General features: G+C 46.4%; 2 protein-coding genes across 5 annotated transcripts in view; one reads left to right on the forward strand and one right to left on the reverse strand.

Moving 5' to 3' along the window:
* The first annotated feature begins 6687 nt into the window (after nucleotides 1-6687).
* On the forward strand, nucleotides 6688-14763 carry MRPL33 (mitochondrial ribosomal protein L33). 2 transcript variants are annotated; one of them, XM_030884709.2, is made up of 4 exons: nucleotides 6688-6741; nucleotides 7915-7933; nucleotides 10033-10139; nucleotides 14627-14763. In XM_030884709.2, the coding sequence occupies exons 1-4, from the start codon at nucleotides 6720-6722 to the stop codon at nucleotides 14674-14676; spliced, it is 198 nt and encodes a 65-aa protein (XP_030740569.1). In that variant the 5' UTR covers nucleotides 6688-6719; the 3' UTR covers nucleotides 14677-14763. The 2 variants fall into 2 exon arrangements, with proteins under 2 accessions (XP_030740569.1, XP_045143002.1); XM_045287067.1 differs by lacking the exon at nucleotides 6688-6741 and adding an exon at nucleotides 7627-7782.
* Nucleotides 14764-17562: 2799 nt separating this feature from the next.
* Nucleotides 17563-18921, reverse strand: part of RBKS (ribokinase) — a 118912-nt gene continuing 117553 nt past the window's right edge. For all 3 annotated transcript variants that reach the window (XM_045287053.1, XM_045287052.1, XM_004711094.3), the window contains one exon: nucleotides 17563-17807. In XM_045287053.1, the coding sequence (XP_045142988.1) occupies nucleotides 17634-17807 (174 nt within the window). In that variant the 3' untranslated portion in view covers nucleotides 17563-17633. The remainder of the gene's footprint in view (nucleotides 17808-18921) is intronic.

Below are 18921 nucleotides of genomic sequence, written 5' to 3' on the forward strand. Positions count from 1 at the left end.
AAAAAAAAAAAAAAAAGATCTGAAGAGAGACTCAGGGCCATGGTCCCAGAGGTCCCACGCGTCTCTATCTGACCAGTGAGCCTGTGTTTTTTTATAAAAAGATTTTTACTTTGTTCCGCATTTCCCCCACTCGATCCAGGATCTCTAGTGTGGTCCCTCTCAGCAGGAGGTTGTGGTAGCCAAACCCCATCTGGCTATTGTTTTGACCCGTGGTTTCGGAGAGTGATTGTGTGGCCCATTAGTCTGCTGGACTACTTGTAGAAATGATCTTTTAAAGCCCCTGAGACCCCTGAGAGAAACTCCAGGATTGTCCTTCTCGGGGAACAAGCTCTCTGGCATGAGTGAGCTCAGAATCAAGTCAGTAGGAAGGAATCACGAACATTATTAGTTCTTTGAAAGCAGTTATTCATGGGAACTTTGCGGATGACTGCTGTGGCCATTAAAATGGTCATTTCATTTTACCGCAAGCATGGGATCCCACCCAAGCCTGCAGGAGATAGTCCATGGAGATGCACAATTAGTATTTACTCAGCTCACTAGAAGAATCAAATAAGATAGCCTGATAAGAAAACAAACAAAACAAGGCTTAAAAAAATTTCTCAAACTGCAATGAGCTTAGAATGGAATGGAACACCATTGGAATGAAAATCATAACAACAACAACAACAACAACAACAAAACAACAGGATGAATCTTGAAAACATGCTGAGTGAAATGAGCCAATCGCACAAAGTCCAATACTAGATGATCTCACTTATGTGAACCAAGAAACTCTGACTCCGATATGGAAACCAAAGATGATCGCAATGTTTATGAGGGGTAGAAGGGAAGGGAAAGGGGGACGTAGTTCCTTAGGGGCACTGAGATTTTTGTTCGTGGTGGTGGAATAATTTGGAAAAGGTTAGTAGGAATGATTGCACAGCATGAGGAACGCACTCATTATTGACATCACTGAATCATAAATGCAGGAATGGTTGAATAGCTTTTTAACCACAATCAATTTAAAAAGCATTTTCTCATGTTCTTAGTATATTTAAGATATCATTAGGGAAAAAGTCCTGGCATTTTGAAGAATCTGTCAGATCTTCAGCTCAATTTGTTTCCAGGACAGAACGAGAATGGATTTATATTTTGGCGGAAATCCTAACTTTAGCTTCTGTTGAGGTTATCCACACAGTCTGGATAATGCCACATATAGAAAAAACAAACATTTTCTTTTCTTGACTACCATCCCAGAAGGCTAGGAATAACGATAACTTTGAAGTATGAGTTATTGACCCCGTCTTTGAAGACTCCAAAGCCAAGCTCACGGCCATCAAGTTGATTCCAACTCAGAGCGACCCTGTAGAACAGGGTGGAACTGCTCCTAAGGGTTTCTGAGACTCACTCTCCAGGGGAGTAAAAAGCCTTGTCTTTCTCCTGCAGGGTGGCTGGTGGTTTCAAACTGCTGACCTTGTGTTTAGCAGTCTGACATGTTCCCACGATGCTACCAGGGCTCCTCTAAGGTTTATTGCAGGGTCAAAGGCAGCCAATATGGCTCATGGGAGTTAGTTCAAATTCCATGTGGTATAGGCAAGTGGGGCAAATGTTCAATGCTACAAAGAACAGAACATTAGAGACCTCTACGTCTGGTTAATAACAAATGCTCTGTTTTGCTCTTTGTCAGATTGACCATTTGCCCCACTTGCTTATATCACATGGAATTTGGACTTAACTCCCAAGAGCCATACTGGTTGCCTGTGACCCTGCAATAAGTCTTCCTGACATCTATTTTAAACAGAGGAAAGAGGGGATACTAATAGTAAAATTTACCCATTATAAATATGGATGAGTGAATTTCACAGTAGCATCCCTTCAGACCAGATGAGTTCAACCTGGGCCTCTGGCTTCTCTGGACACCTACCTCTCCACTGGGTCCCTGGTCCTCCTCACAAAAGGCCTTCCTGAGCATCGACATACCTTCTGGGCTGCATTCTTTGTAATCTTTTAAATGTCACAGATGAGATCACATGCTCCTGTCCCATAGGCTCATGGGTCCTGTTCTCTGCCTCTAACAGGATCAATCTTGTCCTGAGCAGGGGGCGAGAAAGACTTAGATCCTAATAAGGATCCTAATAGATCCATCTTGGGAAAAGCGTGTCTGGATGCAGCTTGGCTACAAGGAGTCCCACCACTCTCAGACCAGCTGCAGCATGGTCCCAGAGCAAACACAGTTCCAATTGCTTCTTTTCTGACTTTCTTACTGCCAAATTTGATATTTGACATCTACCCTTATTAATCAAATATGATTTTTTTTAAAAAGGAATATTCTTGGATGATTGAATGAGGCCGATATTCACTTCTAGAAATGCCAGGCGGCGATGCTGCATGGTGGATGCATGGATGTGCTGTACCAGAACTTTTAAATGTAATTTTGTTATTTCTGCTTGTTGTACAAAGGGGCTTCAAAAAGGTGATGGAAAAAATTAATATTCATGTGAGGTCTCTTCTCTTCGATTGATTCATTCATTGGACAAATAGTTCATAGGTAGAGTAGGCACTGTTCAAGGCAGTAGGGACGCAAGGTGAGGAAAAATGCAAAGTCCCTGCCCTGTAGATGCTTACATGTAGGTGCACAAAGGTTTAATAAGCAAGTAAACAAATAATATCAAATGATGATAGCTGTTACAGAGAAATAAAAGCAGCCCAAAGAGAATAGAGAAGGGTGGGTTTGAGGCACTGATGGAGTAGTTACTCGTTGGGCTGCTAATGGCATGGTCAGGGGTTCAAACCTACCAGCAGCTCTGTGAGAGAAAGATGAGGCTTTCTATTCCCATACATACCTAGTCTTGGACACCGAAAGTGGCAGTTGCACTCTGTGCTTATGGGGTCACTATGAATCAGAGTCAACGCAATGACAGTGAATTTTGAGGGAGCCTTGGTGGCATAGTGGATTACCCACTGAGCAGCTAATCACACAGGCAGTGGTTCAATCCCACCAGGTGCTCCGTGGGAGAAAGATGGGGCTTTCTGCTCCCATATAGATTACGGCCTTGGAAGCCCACAAGGGCAGTTTTATTCTGTCCTCTAGGGTTGTTGAGTAGCCCTTGTGGCATAGTGATTACACACTGGGATGCTGACCACAAGGTCAGCAGTTCAAAGCTACCAGCTGTTCCAAGGGACAGACACAAGAGTTACAGTCTTAGAATCCCCCAGGGGAAATTCTACTCTGTCCTAAAGGGTCGTCTTGAGTCGGAATCAGCTCAGTGCATGTTGGATGAATCAGCTCAATGCCCTGGATGAATCATCCCTTCGGTGTGACCGTTTTTTTAGAGAGAATGTCCAATTCTCAACAATGGGCCTTGGGTCTACACTCTGACCCTTCTCCTTCACATCTGTGTAATTGTTTTTGATCATCTGATACTGATCCTATTGACACCTCATGATCACACAGGCTGGTGTGCTTCTTCCATGTGGGCTTTGTTGCTTCCTTGCTAGATGGTCTCGTGTTTAACTTCAAGCCTTTAAGACCCCAGATGCTCTCCTGTAATAGCCAGGCACCATCAGCTTTCTTCACCATATTTGCGTATGCACCCATTTTGTCTTCAGCGATCGTGTTGGGAAGGTGGGAATCACATGGTGGATGATTGTGATATTTGAGGTAGAGGGCTGTTCTGAATTGGAATTATCCCCATGGCCATGAATTTGGGTTCTGGTTTATTGTTCATAGGGCAGCTAGGGGGAGTTTCACTGAAAAGTGAAATTTGGGTGACAAGATTTACTAACACTTAGACACCGAGTGTGAGAGAGCTGTGAAGTGGATGGACACCGCGGCTTGTGACTAGAGCCACTGGAAAGATGGAACTGCCACCGAGTGGGATGGAGCAGGCCTCCAACTGGGCTTAAAGAATTCAGTAGCTGCTCTAGTAAACAAGAGCTGCATATGGGTTGCATAGCAACCAAATCTGTTGCCCATGGTGCTTTAACCTGAGTAGGAAACCAGCAGCTGTGCCCGCTCAGAGATGGCAGCTGACTGGGCCTCTCTGAATGCCCGCTGCCTCCAGAGTCTGCCAAGAACCCAGTCTTCCACATCGGGCTCCTGACACTTTCAGGAGAGATTGGCTCGTGGGTGAAAGATTTGGTTGCCAGGCAGTACAACCAGTGCACGTGGCCTGTGTTACAATGGCAATGACTGAACCGGTTTGAACCGGTTGGAAGCCCTGGATGAAGAAGGTTGACACCTGCGTGGGAGTCGGGGTCAGCGGGTGGGCGAGGTGGAAGAGGAATTCTATTTTGAGCAAGTGGGCTTTGAAACCCTGAAGGAGGATGTGGCCCGGCCCGCCCAGTGCTTCTCAGACTGCTGTCCACACAGTCCAGGGTTGTGCAGGTGCCCTTAAGAACAGTCGCTTTGCTTATTTCTCTCTCTGGCTTAAAATCAAGCTTGACATACATTGAGCTAGCCCAGTGGTCGGCAAACTTTGAGAGGGCAGAGCCAATCCTGTCCGTCACCACAATTTAAAAATCATTTGAGAGCCATAAATATATTTTTACAGACAGTGAAATCACCATAATCTGAATAATGTCCTTCACCATGTTTCCCTTTACTCCAGAGCCGCATATAATGTACGGCCTGAGTGGCATACGGCTCTCGAACCAACCCCTGGTCGAGGCCAGTGGCTAATGCAGCTGGATCGCTTTCCAACAAACCGTCTACTCAGTGTCACTACCTTGTACACATAAAACACGGGGAAACAGCCAAGCGTTGTTAGATATGTTTTTTATCACAATTCCTCCCCCAAAATCAATGACCAAAAAGGTGTTTTGAGTCCAGGGCGTGGTTTCCCTGTGCACGCACACACAGAACCAGAACATTTGAGAAATAGTGACTTCTAAAAGCTGATGGTACCCGGCTATCAAAAGATGTAGCGTCTGGGTGCTACAGCGAAGTGTGGTGAAGAAAGCAGATGGTGCCCTGCTGAAAAGAATAGCACCTGGGGGTCTATTAAAGGCTTGTATTCAAACAAGCAGCAGCTAAGTGAGGCATCAGCTAAGTCCTTATCGAAGGAGCACGTCAGCCTGTGTGATCCAAGGATGATAAAATTCAAATCTGAAGGAGGGAATGGTAGCAGAGCTTCAATTGTGAACACCTGATTTGCAGAAGGCTATGGATGACAGTGGGAGCCCCAAATCCATTTGCAGGGTCCACACACGGATTGAGCTTCTCGTTAATCCCCTCTTCCTATGTTTGAGGCAGAGTTGATTACTCTGGGCTGCTAACCACAGTGTCAACTATGCAGAAAGGGCTGCAGGAGTGCAGACAGTCCCGTCTTTCCCCCACCCCGAGGAGACCTGAAGGACTGAAGTCGTTTTTCAAGGGACATGATGAAAACTACAATTCATATTACTTAGCTTCCAGGACTGGTGTTCTTTTCTTATAAATCCTTTAGAGGAATTTCCCTGATAAGAAATGGTACTCTCGTACACACCTGAAGCTCTTACTTGTCAATAGCTACATTGCACAAGGTAAGAAACATTTGGGTGCATGGAGTGCTGGGCTGTAGGGGAGGGGAAAGGGGGTTGTGCTAGCAGTATATATAAAAGACTTCGAAAAAAAGAAAAACTCAAAAAAACGACTAGGTACTAAAGGCAAGGACAGTTCTAATTTTCACAAAAATTGTAGCACTAGAGAGTTGAATTTTCTCTTTTAAGGACTTTAAACATTTTCGGTGAAGATGATAGTAAATCTTGCCTTGCCTATTTGTAAGACTTTCATAGATAAAATCACAAATTAAAATAAAACCCACCAAGTTTTGACTATTGGCAGGGAGAGGAAGTGATGTTTCTGGTGTGGTGACGGTAAAGTGGAGGGTTCCTTATGCCTAGTGAAAAAAAGCAATCTCTGGGATACAAAAATCTGCGTTCACATTCACATTCTACTCCTTAGATGTATGACATTGGGCCTATTTGGGTGCTCCAAATCTCAGTGTACTCTTTATAATTAAAAACTGTTGGTCGTATTGCCACACAGTGCGCTAGGAGCTTGGGATGAAGCAGTTAACAAGACTCCCAGGGTCCCACTCTCCCAAACCAAAATCCGCACTCGCTGCTATGGAGTCTATGCTGACTCCTAGTAACCCCCGCGGGTTCCCGGGATTTTAACTGTTTGCGGGAGTGGGAAACCCAGTCTTTCACCGGAGGAGCTGCGGGGCGGTTCGAACTACCGACCACGTGGACCACAGTCTAAAGCGCAACCACTGCGCCACGGTTCTTCTCCGAGAGCCAGAGATGATGGTGACATTGGGGATAATCAAGAGGTTTTCCTAACAGACAAGGCTGAGAATAAGCCTTTACCCGAGGTTGGCGTGAAGCGGGCTTTCCAAAGGAAGGAGCATCTTAAGGAGCTCTGTGGAGGCCTCGCCACCTGGAAGGCTAGTTGTGATGATTAAAAGTGGTGTGTAAAGTGTGTAAAGTGCTTTACCTGACCACGGGGCAAGGATCGGGGCCTGGGGAGCGAACTCTAACCGTCACGAAAGTCTTTTGACCATAAGGCAGGGGCTCCAAGACCTTGCAGTAAAAATAAGGGGGCGGTGGGCTTCGCGGATTCGCCGGCAGGTTTCGGAAGGGAGGCGGGTCTTGGGAGAACTTCCGGAGTCATCTTTCAGAACGGACCTGTGCCCCGGAAGCGGTTGTTCGTTGGGGCACCTTGGGCCGGGTACGGCGGCGGTAGTGGTGTGGCGGCCATGTTCCTAACTGCGGTCTCTTGTAAGTGAGCCAGAGGCAACCGCCGTGGAGGCGGGAGGCCGTGGAGGCGGGAGGCCGTGGCAAGCAGGCCCTGGGGTGCTGCGGGGCGGCCGGGCGAAGCGCCGGGAAGCGGCGGCGGCGGCCGACTCCCTGGACTACAGCTCCCAGCATGCCCTGCGGCGCGCCTCGGGCGGGGCTCGCGGCGCTCGTGCCGGACCCTTGCGGTTCGCAGGGTCCGCTCGGGGAGCGTCCGGGGTGTTTTCCGTAGGGATTTGTCAGAAACCACTGGGTTCGAACGTCAGGGTTTCTAGGCCCCGCGTTTCGTTCCCGGACGAGGAGGAAACCGCTTCTGAGAGGGCCAGTGATTTGCCGGAGGCCACGCAGGTGGGCGGTGCCGGACGGCGTCTGGGCCCCGATTGGTGCCCTTCCCAGCCGCGAGCGGACTTCCCTGTGAGATTTAGTTTATCCTTACCGCCCCTTGTCCCCCCGCCATGTCATCGCTGTGAACAGTTCCTCAAAGTTAGCTTGGCCACTTTCAAGAGCAAATACTTGAACCTTAAGAGAGGGTTGGATTAAGCAGATCTTACTTTAGAGCCGTGGTTCCCAACCTTCCTGACCCTTTCATACAGTTCCTCATGTCGTGGTGACCCCCCAACCATAAAATGATTTTCGTTGCTACTCATCACTGTCATTTTGCTCCTGTGATGAATCGGGCGTCCCCTGTGAAAGGGTCGTTCGACACCCCCCCCAGGGGGTCGCGGCCCACAGGTTGAGAATTGCTTTAGAAAGATGTAAAAATTAGTCCAGTCTGACCGAAATGATACTGTGCAGAGCAGGGCATCCAGCATTGCGTTTGTCTGATTGGACCTTTTTTATCTCTTTAAAATCCTATCAGGCCCCTGGTTAGTTGAGGTCGAATGATTCCCACGAATGACGACCCCGAATGGGAAGAGTAGAACTGTGTCATGGAGCCTTCCAGGCTGTGTGACCTGACAGAGCAGATGGCCAGGCCTGCCTCCCAAGGAACCTGCACCCCTAAAACTTCGAAACTAGTTAACACCGGTGACAATTAGGGCATACTTTATGACTTAAATATTTTTTATTACGACTGATATTTATGTAAACTTTGCCTAAGACATATAATAAATTGGTGTTTTTATTTTTCTCTTGCAACCATATTTCATCTCTACAAAGTTGCCAGGAGCAAATCAAAGTAAGTAAAGGTTTTATCTCTTTTGCTTTTTCCATGTTTATTTTAGATCTGTTCATTCAGCCACTTCTGGTGCATTCTCACATGAAAGTAGGCATTTGGTCTCGATTTTCTGGAAACTAGTTTGAGGATTACTTGATAAGTTATTTTGCCCTTAGGAGCGCCTTCAGAAAAAAATTTCCTGCCTGTCCAGCAGGCCTACTTCAGTGGACTTTGGAACACTTTGCTTGAAGGGGCTCTTGCTGTTTCTTAGCTTATCCCAGGATTTATGAACTTGCCGTCTCATTCCTAAACAAATCATCTGTCTTGGCCTGTGCTCTGTTCCTTAAAATTGAAGACCAGGGACTGTTTGTCTGGAGTGCATTACAGGAATCCAGCAGATTTGATAACACCATAGAGCCTTTTAAAGACGGATTTTGTAATTCTTTCCATTTTGTAATCTCTCTCTCAAAGAGAGATATTAAAGATTCTATGATGTTCCAGAGTGACTATAAATACCCAACTGGTATCTCAAAAGACATCTTGTAGATAAGAATTTTTTTTAATTAATAATTTTATTGGGGGAGAGTTCTTATAAATCTTATGACAATCCACCATTGTATTAAGCACACTTGTACATATGTTGCCATCAACATTTCCAAAACATTTTCTTTTTACTTGAGCCCTTCAAATCAGCTCCTCTTTTCCCCCCTCCCTCTCACACCCTCATGAATTCCTGATCAATTATATATTATCATTTCATGTCTTATACTGTCCGTTGTATCCCATCATCCACATTTCTGTTATTTGTTCCCCTGGGGGTGGGCATATCCAACCTTTTGATGGGTTCCTCCTTTCTCCCCCTTCCCCCAAACCCACCATCCCCTTACCCTTATGATATCACTACTCCCACTGCTGTTCCTGATGGTTTTATCTGTCCTGAATTCCATGTGTTGAGAGCTCTTAACTATACCAATGTGTGTACTCTGGTCTAGCCAGATTTTAAGGTAGAACTGGGTCATGGTAGTGGGGGGAGGAAGTATTCAGGAACTAGAGTGTGTTTCCTCGGTGCTATACTGCACCCTGGTTGAATCGTGTAGACAAGAATTGGAGTAAAGTTTATTATGTTAAAAATAGGAAAATTCAAAATCTGCCTTTGCTTCTAAGCCAAGGTATGCTAAAACATTATTTGAACTGAGCTTTAAAAAAATTAAAGTGACTGAAAAACATGCCTCCCCCTCCCCCCATTTGTTGTACTGATTCACAAAGTTTGCAATCCATTTGTGTTAGAATCCACCCACTATGTCTAGGTTCCCGGCCTCTCATGTTCATGTGACATTTGTCATGATCTGTCTTAGAGATCTTGTGGACACAACTCACTTTCTATTATTATACTATTAGACCCCAGAGGGCACAGATTTCGTATAGTACTCTCCATGGAAGAAGCGCTTCATAGTTATTTGTTGAATGAATGACTGATTATTACCTATCATATTAATCAGCAAGTCAGCATTGTGGCCCCACAGGAAGCACTGGACCAGCCATGGGAAGATGTACAAGGATGAGAAGTCCAGTCTTAGGGGCTTCAGATTCTTTTTTGGAATGAGATGAGAAGTAACACGGGGTAGATGAGACAAGACACAACGTCATGCAAATGAGTACAAGTTGGGAAGCGACAAGGGTCCAGCGAGGCAAGCCTGAGCGTTTCCCTCCGGGTGAGCCTGGGTGAGCAAGGCCTCGCACGCTAGCGGTAAAAAACGTTTGGATCCATGTGCGCGCTCTTATTGCTCAAACACCGGAAAAGGAGGCTCTTCTGTGGTAACAGCCGTTACGATTTCCTGGCTGGCCAGAGGGTGACCAGTACTTCTGCATTTCTCCCTCCGGGCTTTGTGGGGAGGTGGACGTCCTGAGTCTAGTCCCGCAGCCTGCCTCACTCGCTGCTCGATTAAGGTCTTGATCAAGCCACGCTGGGCAAAGGAACAAACGTTTGGTTCAAACCACTGAATCTGTTTCATGGAAAATGTAGGACAGAACCTTCTTGGGGCCAAGTGATGTTGCAGTTAGTCCTGCTGTACTGAACTCGGTCTATTTCCGTCGTTGTAACAGCTGACTTTTCATCGTAGAAACATTCTGGTGAAAATGTTGAGCCAAGCTGGGACAGGGTACACCTTCAACACCAAGCGAAGCCGGCTTCGGGAGAAACTGACCCTTTTGCGTTATGACCCTGTTGGTAAGGTTCCAGAAAATAGCTCTTTACTAGGTGCAGGGCCTCTAGACTTGTGCTGAGCATCCCTGGTGGCGCTGTGGGGTAAGCACTCGACAGCAAACCACAGGGCCAGTGGTTCAGACCCACCAGCGGCTCCAGGGAAGACAGATGAGGGTAAGATTTAAAGTCTTGGCAACCTGAGGTAGGATTGCTGGGAGTTGCAATGGACCGAGGTGGCAGTGGATTTGGGATTTGATACCATAACATTCATTCTGCAAGTGTGGGGGAAAGGCTGGAAGGCTCACTTCAGATAGGCTGGGGCAGGGAAGGCCTCTCTACCGGAGGCTAGTTAACAAAAGCCCCAAATGGGAGAAACCAGCCATGTGCCGGGAAAGGCTGAGCACAGATCAGAGAGCCCTGAGAAGGCCAGGGCGTGTTTGTCTTGCTCGAGTGATCGGTGGTAAGATCCTGGGTCCTGGTGTGAGCTCAAGGACGTTAGTGTCTGTGTTTCAGTGCAGTAGAGGAGGGAATTTGATGTCCCATTTGGAACTGTCCCCTTACGTGGCATGCTCAATGATGACTCTAAACAGTCTTAATACATGGGAAGAGTGTCCAAAAGAGACACGTGGCCCCAAGGCCCAATTGCCTGCTGTAAATGAGATGGATGGTGCCTGATTGCTGTCGGTGGAAGTCCATCTTTTTTTTGGTTTTCATGTGCAGCTTTTAAGCATCATAAACTAGCAAACACAGTTCTACAAAATTTTAGAATTCCAGGCAGTTGGTTTCCACTCTGTGCCCTTTCATTACATGGTCCCTTTAGAAACGCTGCTTCAGGAGAGCAGGGCTGTGTAACATGTGGAGGCATCTTCCAGAGACCAGCAAGCACAGTGGTTGCCTTAACAGGCTTGAGTCCATGCTTCGACAGACCCCACCTTCCCGCTGTCTTTAGGGTGTTAGACCTACTCGGCAGTCCTCTGTTAGAATGAGAAGGGAATCTTGGTTGGTATCGGAGGATTAGGAATCTGAATTTCAGGATGATTCCTCAAATCATAGAAAAAATACTAGAATGAGAAGATAAAATACTGGAACGTTATGGAGCACCCCCCACCCCCCCACCCCCCGAGTTTTGGTGACATCAGCTGGTGAAACCTCAAAGCAGTACACTTTGCAATAAAGCAATTCTTAATTTAAAAAGCAATTTCTTAATTTTAAAAAACAAAACCAAAACCATTTTTTGCTCCTCCTACTCCATGTTGGTATCTTTGTATTTGTTAGGTTGCTTTTTAACTTTTGCGATTGGGAAAGGATACCACCATAAACAATTCTGAGCGTAAGTTAAAGTGCAGAAATGATTCATATTAGCACTCACACATGATTAGAATTGTTTGTGATAAGGAGTGATCCTTGACAGCACAACTTCATCTTCTCTGAAGAGAATGTTCTGACAGCAGACCGCCTGGCTTCCTGCCCACTGACTGTCCTGCAAGCTTGCGTGATCACGGTGTTTGCCTTGGGGCCCACCCCAGCACCCAGGGAACCAAAGAGCTTGGCAGCTCTCCCAGCATTTTTTTTTTAAACCACAAGGAAAAAGGAACTCAAATCTTTATAGTATATTCTATTGCAAGAACCTGCAACACATGCTTCTTGCCTTTCAGAAACCCCTTTCCTTATTCAGAACTGGATGGTGCCCCCCCCCCCCCCAGGAAGGATTAGTGGCTCAGGACAGGGGGGTCTCAGGGGCTGTGAGTCTTTATGGAAGGGCTTTGCCACATCTTTCTCCCATGGAATGGCTACTGGGTTCAAACCCTGACCTTTCATTTAAGGGCTGAGTGCTTAACCACTGCGCGCCAAGATTCCTTTTGTAAGATAGCCTAAGGTTGATTACAAAGAGTGAGAACTTGTCAGTTGGAATTCCTGGGGTGGCTTAACCAGACAATCCAGGTTTCGTTGAAGTCGAATTGATTTAGGTTTGATACAGGGAAAGAGCTTGACAAGAGTCATTCTTCATTCTTCTATGAATTAGGCAGCAAATATTTTGACAGAAAATTAATTTATGTTTAGGGTGGTGGATAGCAGTGTGTCATATCCATTGAGCTAGGGTGGATGGCATGCTCGCTGTGGATCTGACAGGCAGCTGTGTGAGCGGGATTGCGTTCTTTCTCGCAGGGAGGGAAACTGAGGGGAGGGTGTCTGCAGGGTTTGCCTAGGGACAGGCGGCTGGTCACTCCCAGCTAAGGAGAAGTGGGGCGGGTCCCCCTAAGACTCCCAGGACGACTGAAAACAGAGCACTGCCAGATGGTGGTAGAGAGCCAAAGCGGGTTTCCACCCAACATCGGGGCAATGCAATAGGAAACCCACGTTTTGAACCTGATGGTTCTGGCTCTAAGCTCCGTATTTTACACGGGGCTAAATGTACCTTCCTTAAATACATATATTTTTATGATTGGGGCCTTCCCTTGGGTCAGTCTAGCGTCCCCGCCCATGGAACACGCCCTTCAGTCCTGTGCCCCACCCCACCCTAGGCCTGCTTCCTTCTTGGTTCACCTACATGTCACTCCTCCAGGGGCCATTCCGTACACCCAGGGCCTTCACCATTCCAGCTCCCTTTGATTTGTAGGATCCCACAAGGGAGGCCTGGGAGTGCAGTGGTGAAAGTGCTCAGCTGCCGGGTGAAAGGTGGGTGGTTTGAATCGGCGAGTCACTCCACAGGAAAAAGCTGTCTGGTGGCAGTCTGCATCTGTAAACCCTAGGGGGCAGTTCTGCTCTGTCCTGTGAAGTGTCCCTGAGTTGGAATCGACTCGATGGCAGTGGGTTCGCTTTGGTTTATGACAGTCACATGGGCACCTGATGGATTGATGTGCTGATGTATGCTGGGACACTGATGTATTAAGTCAGTGGTTCTTAGACTTTTATAAGTACATTGCTGAGACCTAAGAGTTGTTTGCATTATGGAAGTGACTGAATCAAGGAATTTTCTCAGATCAAACTTCAGCTTCCTTGGTTATTCCTAGTCAGGGCCTTTAAAGTCATCTCTTGATTTATTGTCCGTTTCTTCGTTCCGTGTGGGACAGCACAGCAGGGTTGGCGCTTGACTGCGGTCTTGCCAGGCTCTGTAGTCTTCGAATCAGGAGGATCGGTCCTACATATATTTGACTTTTGGTGACTTGAAATATTTAAAAATGATCCCTTGTAGACAGTGTATAGTTTCATGTTATTTTTGTTAGTATTGCAGATAAAATTTTGGTGAGCACTTACTGGCTTTTAAATGCAGCTATCCATCATAATCCTCTTTTTAGGGACTTTTGAAACATGTAGACTTCCAGACACTCCAGGCTTACTGACTCAATCAGGGGAGAGGTGGAGGTGAGCCGTTGGAACGCCTTTTCAGGAAATTCCGAGCTCATCCTGACTCCTAGGTTGTTTACTGATCTATGTAGAGTAGCCTGTTGGCTGTAGAAGGTGACAGACCAGAGCCGATACCTCTTCGCCTGGTGGAGAAAAGTGAGGAGCTGCGTGCCACGGGCCTGTGCGTCCCTGGACCTTCCTGGGTGCACTGTTGCTGTGTATTTTGGCAAAGAGGAGTTGGTGTGTATGGCAGGGTCATGTCGGGATTTTCCGGAGTCCATCTTGCTGCAATCGGGTCACAGCGACCCTATAGGACAGTGTAGGACTGCCCTGTGGGTTTCCAACACTTAACTCTTTATGGGAGTAAACCCCTGTCTTTTTCCCCAAGGAGCGGCTGGTGGCTTTGAACTGCTCAGTGCTTAACCACTGTGCCATCGGGCTCCTATGGAATCTTATAAATGCATTCATGTTATAGGAATTAGGATTTTTTTATGTTGGCTAATAGCGCTTTTGTTCTGGTTCTTTTTCCGAGAACGGCCCTCTGTAGCGGTCGGTAGAGTTAGGAGATTTTGATTCGATTTGGTTGTAGTATTACTTCCGTTACAGAATTTGAAGACCCACACCCAAATGTATTAAGTCATCTTTAGAAACAGGCACACTCTGGTGTGTCTCCTGTCAGCAGGGAGGGCTTTCTCCCTGAGCTGCTCAGTCCTGGCCTGCTGGCTCGCTTGAACCTAGCTCCCTCCCAGGTGTCCGTCCGCGCTTGGGGTCACCTCCTGCCAGAGTGGATTTTCACCAGGTGGAGATCCTGATTGTCTTCCACCTGTTGCCCCTAACACTCCTCCTTAATTGACTTTCACACGGGCTGCAAATGTGACCTTGTGGTTTTTCCCCGGTTTTCCGGTTTCCTCCAGTTGTCTCCAGCCTCTTGGATGGGGGAACTGAGGTTGTACACTGAACCTGAATTAGGGGGGGGGGGGGGGGGGGGGGGGGGGATGACAGTGGAGCTAAGCAGTACCAGTGTCTTTTCAGGAAGGCCCCCAGCTCCATCTTCATGTCAAGGGGATAGTAAAATACTTGGTCCGATGCTTATTTTGAATAAAAATGGTGGTAGTGAGCGTTAGTTTTCCATTAACAATTCTTTTTTTGACTCCTTTCTCCTGCAGTGCAGAAAAAAGTCCTCTTTGTGGAACAGAAAAAAATACGCTCCATCTAAACAATGGATTGAAAATGAATTTGGTTTATAAAAAAGAAGACTGGAGGGTGGGACACGGATTCAGAAATCCCGCTGAGGGTAATGAAAGAAGAGGAAATGGCCTGGAATCACTGCCTCCTGTGATTTGAAGGCCATTGTGAAGGAAAACAATAAGTGAAAGAAAGTTCTTCATATTAGGACATAGATCATCGTATCACATTTATTTATCTTCCTAGATATTTTTATAGCTCCTAATAAAAATATTAAAATAGCCAGTGTGATTGTCTCTTAGTGATGTTTTTTCCCACTATGTGAAATTTAAAAAATCAGCCACATTACTAAAAATTAACCATTGTTTCATTTAATAAAAGAAGTGAAAATTTTCCATAATGAGACATGTGTAAGACTTTCCAGCCTACTCCTCCTGTGACTTCACAGGGCAGGCCGAGCCACACTCACCGTGACCTTGGGAGAGTGCCCGTGCTGTCCGAGGCCGTGGGAGGGAGCCTTGTGGCACAAAACCCCAGAGAACATCTGTTGTGACTTAAGCCCGAACAGCTCAGAAAAATGCCGTGGTGCCATAGTTCCCAACTCAGGTGTGGATTCCTTTACTGTTAGATAGGAACGACATTGTATTTCCAGGAAGCCACAGATGGTCCCTACTATGAGGACCCCTACCCTACCCAGAGATCCATGCTCCCTCCGCTCCCTGATGATAGTCTTTACCACACGGTTTCCAAATGGTTTGTGGGCTCTGCTGTCTCACCGCCGGCCCCCCATCTAAAGCATCTACGAGGGAAGACATTAGTGCCCACTGTGGCCAGAAGGAGGGAACAACCAGTGTAGTCTGCAACAGCACCTGTCTCATGGCCCAATCAGTGTTTCCAGAGGAAATGCAAGTGTGCTCTGGAAATGGAATTAGGTGGAGACAGTTGTTGAGTCTGGGAGGCTAATTTCTGACATTCTTTGTTAAGTCTTGGTTCAAACCTTTAATAATAGCTATGGGGGGGAGGGTACTATAAAAATCCCTGAAAACTCCGCTGGGCAAAACTTTCATAGTACTCATTTTTCCTGTGAGGCGAGCATTGAGCAACTTGCTTTGAGGTAGTGCACCAGTGGGGTTGCCTGGGAAGGCTCTCTGGTCACAGTGAGTTGTTTCGTAAAAGCAGTTTCACTCGAACCTCAGTTTTTTGTGATGGCTGATAGAATAGCGAGTGGCTGTGAAATTTTGTTTCCTGCTTGGGAAAAATGCCGCAGAAACTGTTGCTGAACACAAGCTTACAAGGACAGCACTATGGGAAAAACACAGGTGTACAAGTGGTTTCCTTGTTTCCAAAGATGTGAAATGTTGATTGATGATAAACCTCATTCTGGACTTCTGTCAACTTCTCAGACACAAATATAGACAAAATGCATGCACCTGTGCTTGAAGCCTGACGGACCATTGAATGGATGGGAAGGTTATCTGGCCTATCTTAGAGCTTGGTTCAGCGAATTTTAATGGATTTGGAAGTGAGAAGGATCACTGCGAAATTTGTGGCTTGGATTCTGACTGACCAGGAAAAGCCATCATTGAGTAGGAACAGGTCATGCTTTGAAAGAACAGCTCCTATGTGAACCAGACGTTTTTTCCAAGGCCATTACTGATGTGAGACCTGGTGCTATTCTTAAGACCCCAAAGTAAACATCCATCAAGCCAACGGAAGACGCCATTGTCACCTCACCCCCAAAAGTTCAAGTGAAATCAAAGATCAAGACGATGCTCATTTGTTTTTTTGATGTGGGGGATAGTGCATTTGGAGTTCATTCCACCAGGTCAGACTGTTAATCAAGCTTTCTATTTAGATTTTCCGGAAAGACTGCATAACTGTGCAACAAAAAAGGCCTGATTTGTGGCAGTTGGGGGACTGGTTTTGCCACCATGTCAATGCACCTGCTCACACAGCCATCTCAGTGCTCCCGTTTTTGGCAAAAAGACAGCATGCCTCTTGCCCCACGCACCTGACTCATCTGACCTCTCTGTGCAACTTTTTGCTTCAGAGAATGAAGAGGGACATGAACGGACAGCGATTTGACAACATAGAAGAGGTGAAAAAAAGGCGGTGCTGTCAGCCTTCTAAACAGATGAGTTTGAGAAATGTTTCCAAGAATGGAATCACAGATTTGACAGATGTATTCAGTGCTATGGAGAGTGCTTTGAAGGTGATAAGGTTGTTTTGTTAAAAAAAAAAAAAATTAAACACATAGCTTAAAAAAAAAATCCATTTGGGGGGGTACCCCCTTGTATATCAGTTTGGGCTGAAATTACACACTGTAAGTAAGTCTTGGCTGACAAAAGGACTTGGTCCTTGTTCATGGATTGTGAAGGGTCTGCGATTAATGGCAGTCCTAAGGGAAAAAGGTCTGGTTTGCCAAATGCCAAGGGCTGCATGTAGCAGCCTACCTACCAGTGGTCAAGGGCTGCATGTAGCAGCCTACCTACCAGTGGTGGTTATGGTTAAAACCAAAAAAGTTCCTGCTATTTAACCATTGAAACATTTCAATACATCCCCAGATTTCTGGCTTCTTGGGAAACCAGCAGCTTTGTAATGCTGCAGCTGAGTATCCCCTGCCCGTCTTAGATGGAGTGGTCGAGCTTGTCAGCTCCCTCCCCGAGCTAACATCTCGGCTCTGACTCCAGACACTTGCCCACAGCCTGCTGGATGACTTTAGTACTAGCAATCCCTTGGCAATAGAGGTTTGCTGGTCCCTGAATAGTGATGTTTGTATTAAAGATTCTGGGCATGGAATCCTAAATTCTGGTTGGCCTTGACATTCTGATTGGCTCTTGCAAAGTGAAGCCGATGAATTAATCATCATAGATCAATGGAAGCTTGAGGAGGGCTGTGAGCAATGAGCACGACAGAGTTACCAGCTGAAAGCATCCGTCCCCAAGTACATTTTATTTCTCGGTGCATTTGCTTTAGGGTTAACAGCAATCAAAACAGCTGAAGTGGCAGGTCCTTTTTGTGTGGGTAAGATGACTGTGTCCCTGCAGCTTGGACGCTGACTGCTGCGATGAAATTGGATCTCTTGAGCATTTCTTCCAAGGGCAGGCTTGGGTAGTAAGCCAGGTAGAAGGCCAAGGCTCCCACAAAACTGTCACCGGCTCCCTGTAATTACAATCACAGTTGTGGACATCACCAGGCAGCCAACCCATTGCCCAAAGGCCCTTTAAAATACATCTTGAAACAAACCTTTAGAATTGTAGGTTTACAAAATGGTGCCAGGATGCTTCAGGGAGTTTCATATGCTCTACATCAGTGGTTCTCAACCTTCCTAATGCCACGGCCCTTTAATGCAGTTCCTTATGTTGTGACCCCCGCCCCCAAACCATTCTTTTCATTGCTACTTCATAACTAATTTTGCTGCTGTTATGAATCGGGCGACCCCTATGAAAAGGCCGTTTGACCATCAAAGGGCTCATGACCCACAAGTTGAGAACCGCTGCTCTGTACTGTTTTGTCAACATCTTTTCTTTTTTTTAATCATTTTACTGGGGGCTCTTACAGCTCTTAGCACAATCCAGCCATTTAGTCAAGCACATTTGTTGCCATCATTCTTAAAACATTTTCTACTTGAGCCCTTGGTATCCGCTCATTTTCCCCTCCCTCACTGACCCCCCTCCTTCACAAACCCTTGATAATTTATGAATTAGTATTTTGTCATATCTTACACTGTCCGACGTCGCCGTTCACCCACTTTTATGTTGTTCATCCCCAAGGGAGGAGGTTATATGTAGATCCTTGTAATCAGTTCCCCCATTCTACACCACCTTCCCTCCACCCTCCTGGTATTGCCACTCACACCACTGGTCCTGAAGGGTTCATCTGCCCTGGATTCCCTGTGTTTCCAGTTCTTACCTGTACCAGTGTACATCCTCTGGTCTAGCAGGATTTATAAGGTAGAATTGGGATCATGATAGTGGGGGAGGACAAAGCATTAAAGAACTAGAAGAAAGTTATGTTTCATCATTGCTATACTACACCATGACTGGCTCGTCTTCTCCCCAAGACCCTTCTGTAAGGGGATGTCCAGTTGCCTACAGATAGACTTTGGATCTCCACTCCGCACTCCGTCATTCACAATGATATGATTTTTTGTTCTTTGATGCCTGATACCTCATCCCTTCGACACCTCATGATCACACAGACTGGTGTGCTTCTTCCATGTGGGCTTTGTTGTTTCTGAGCTAGATAGCCGCTTGTTTATCTTCAAGCCTTTAAG

Source organism: Echinops telfairi, unplaced genomic scaffold, assembly GCF_000313985.2.
Source record: "Echinops telfairi isolate 266 unplaced genomic scaffold, ASM31398v2 ScPeMD7_10;HRSCAF=50, whole genome shotgun sequence".
Taxonomy (NCBI): Eukaryota; Metazoa; Chordata; class Mammalia; order Afrosoricida; family Tenrecidae; genus Echinops; species Echinops telfairi.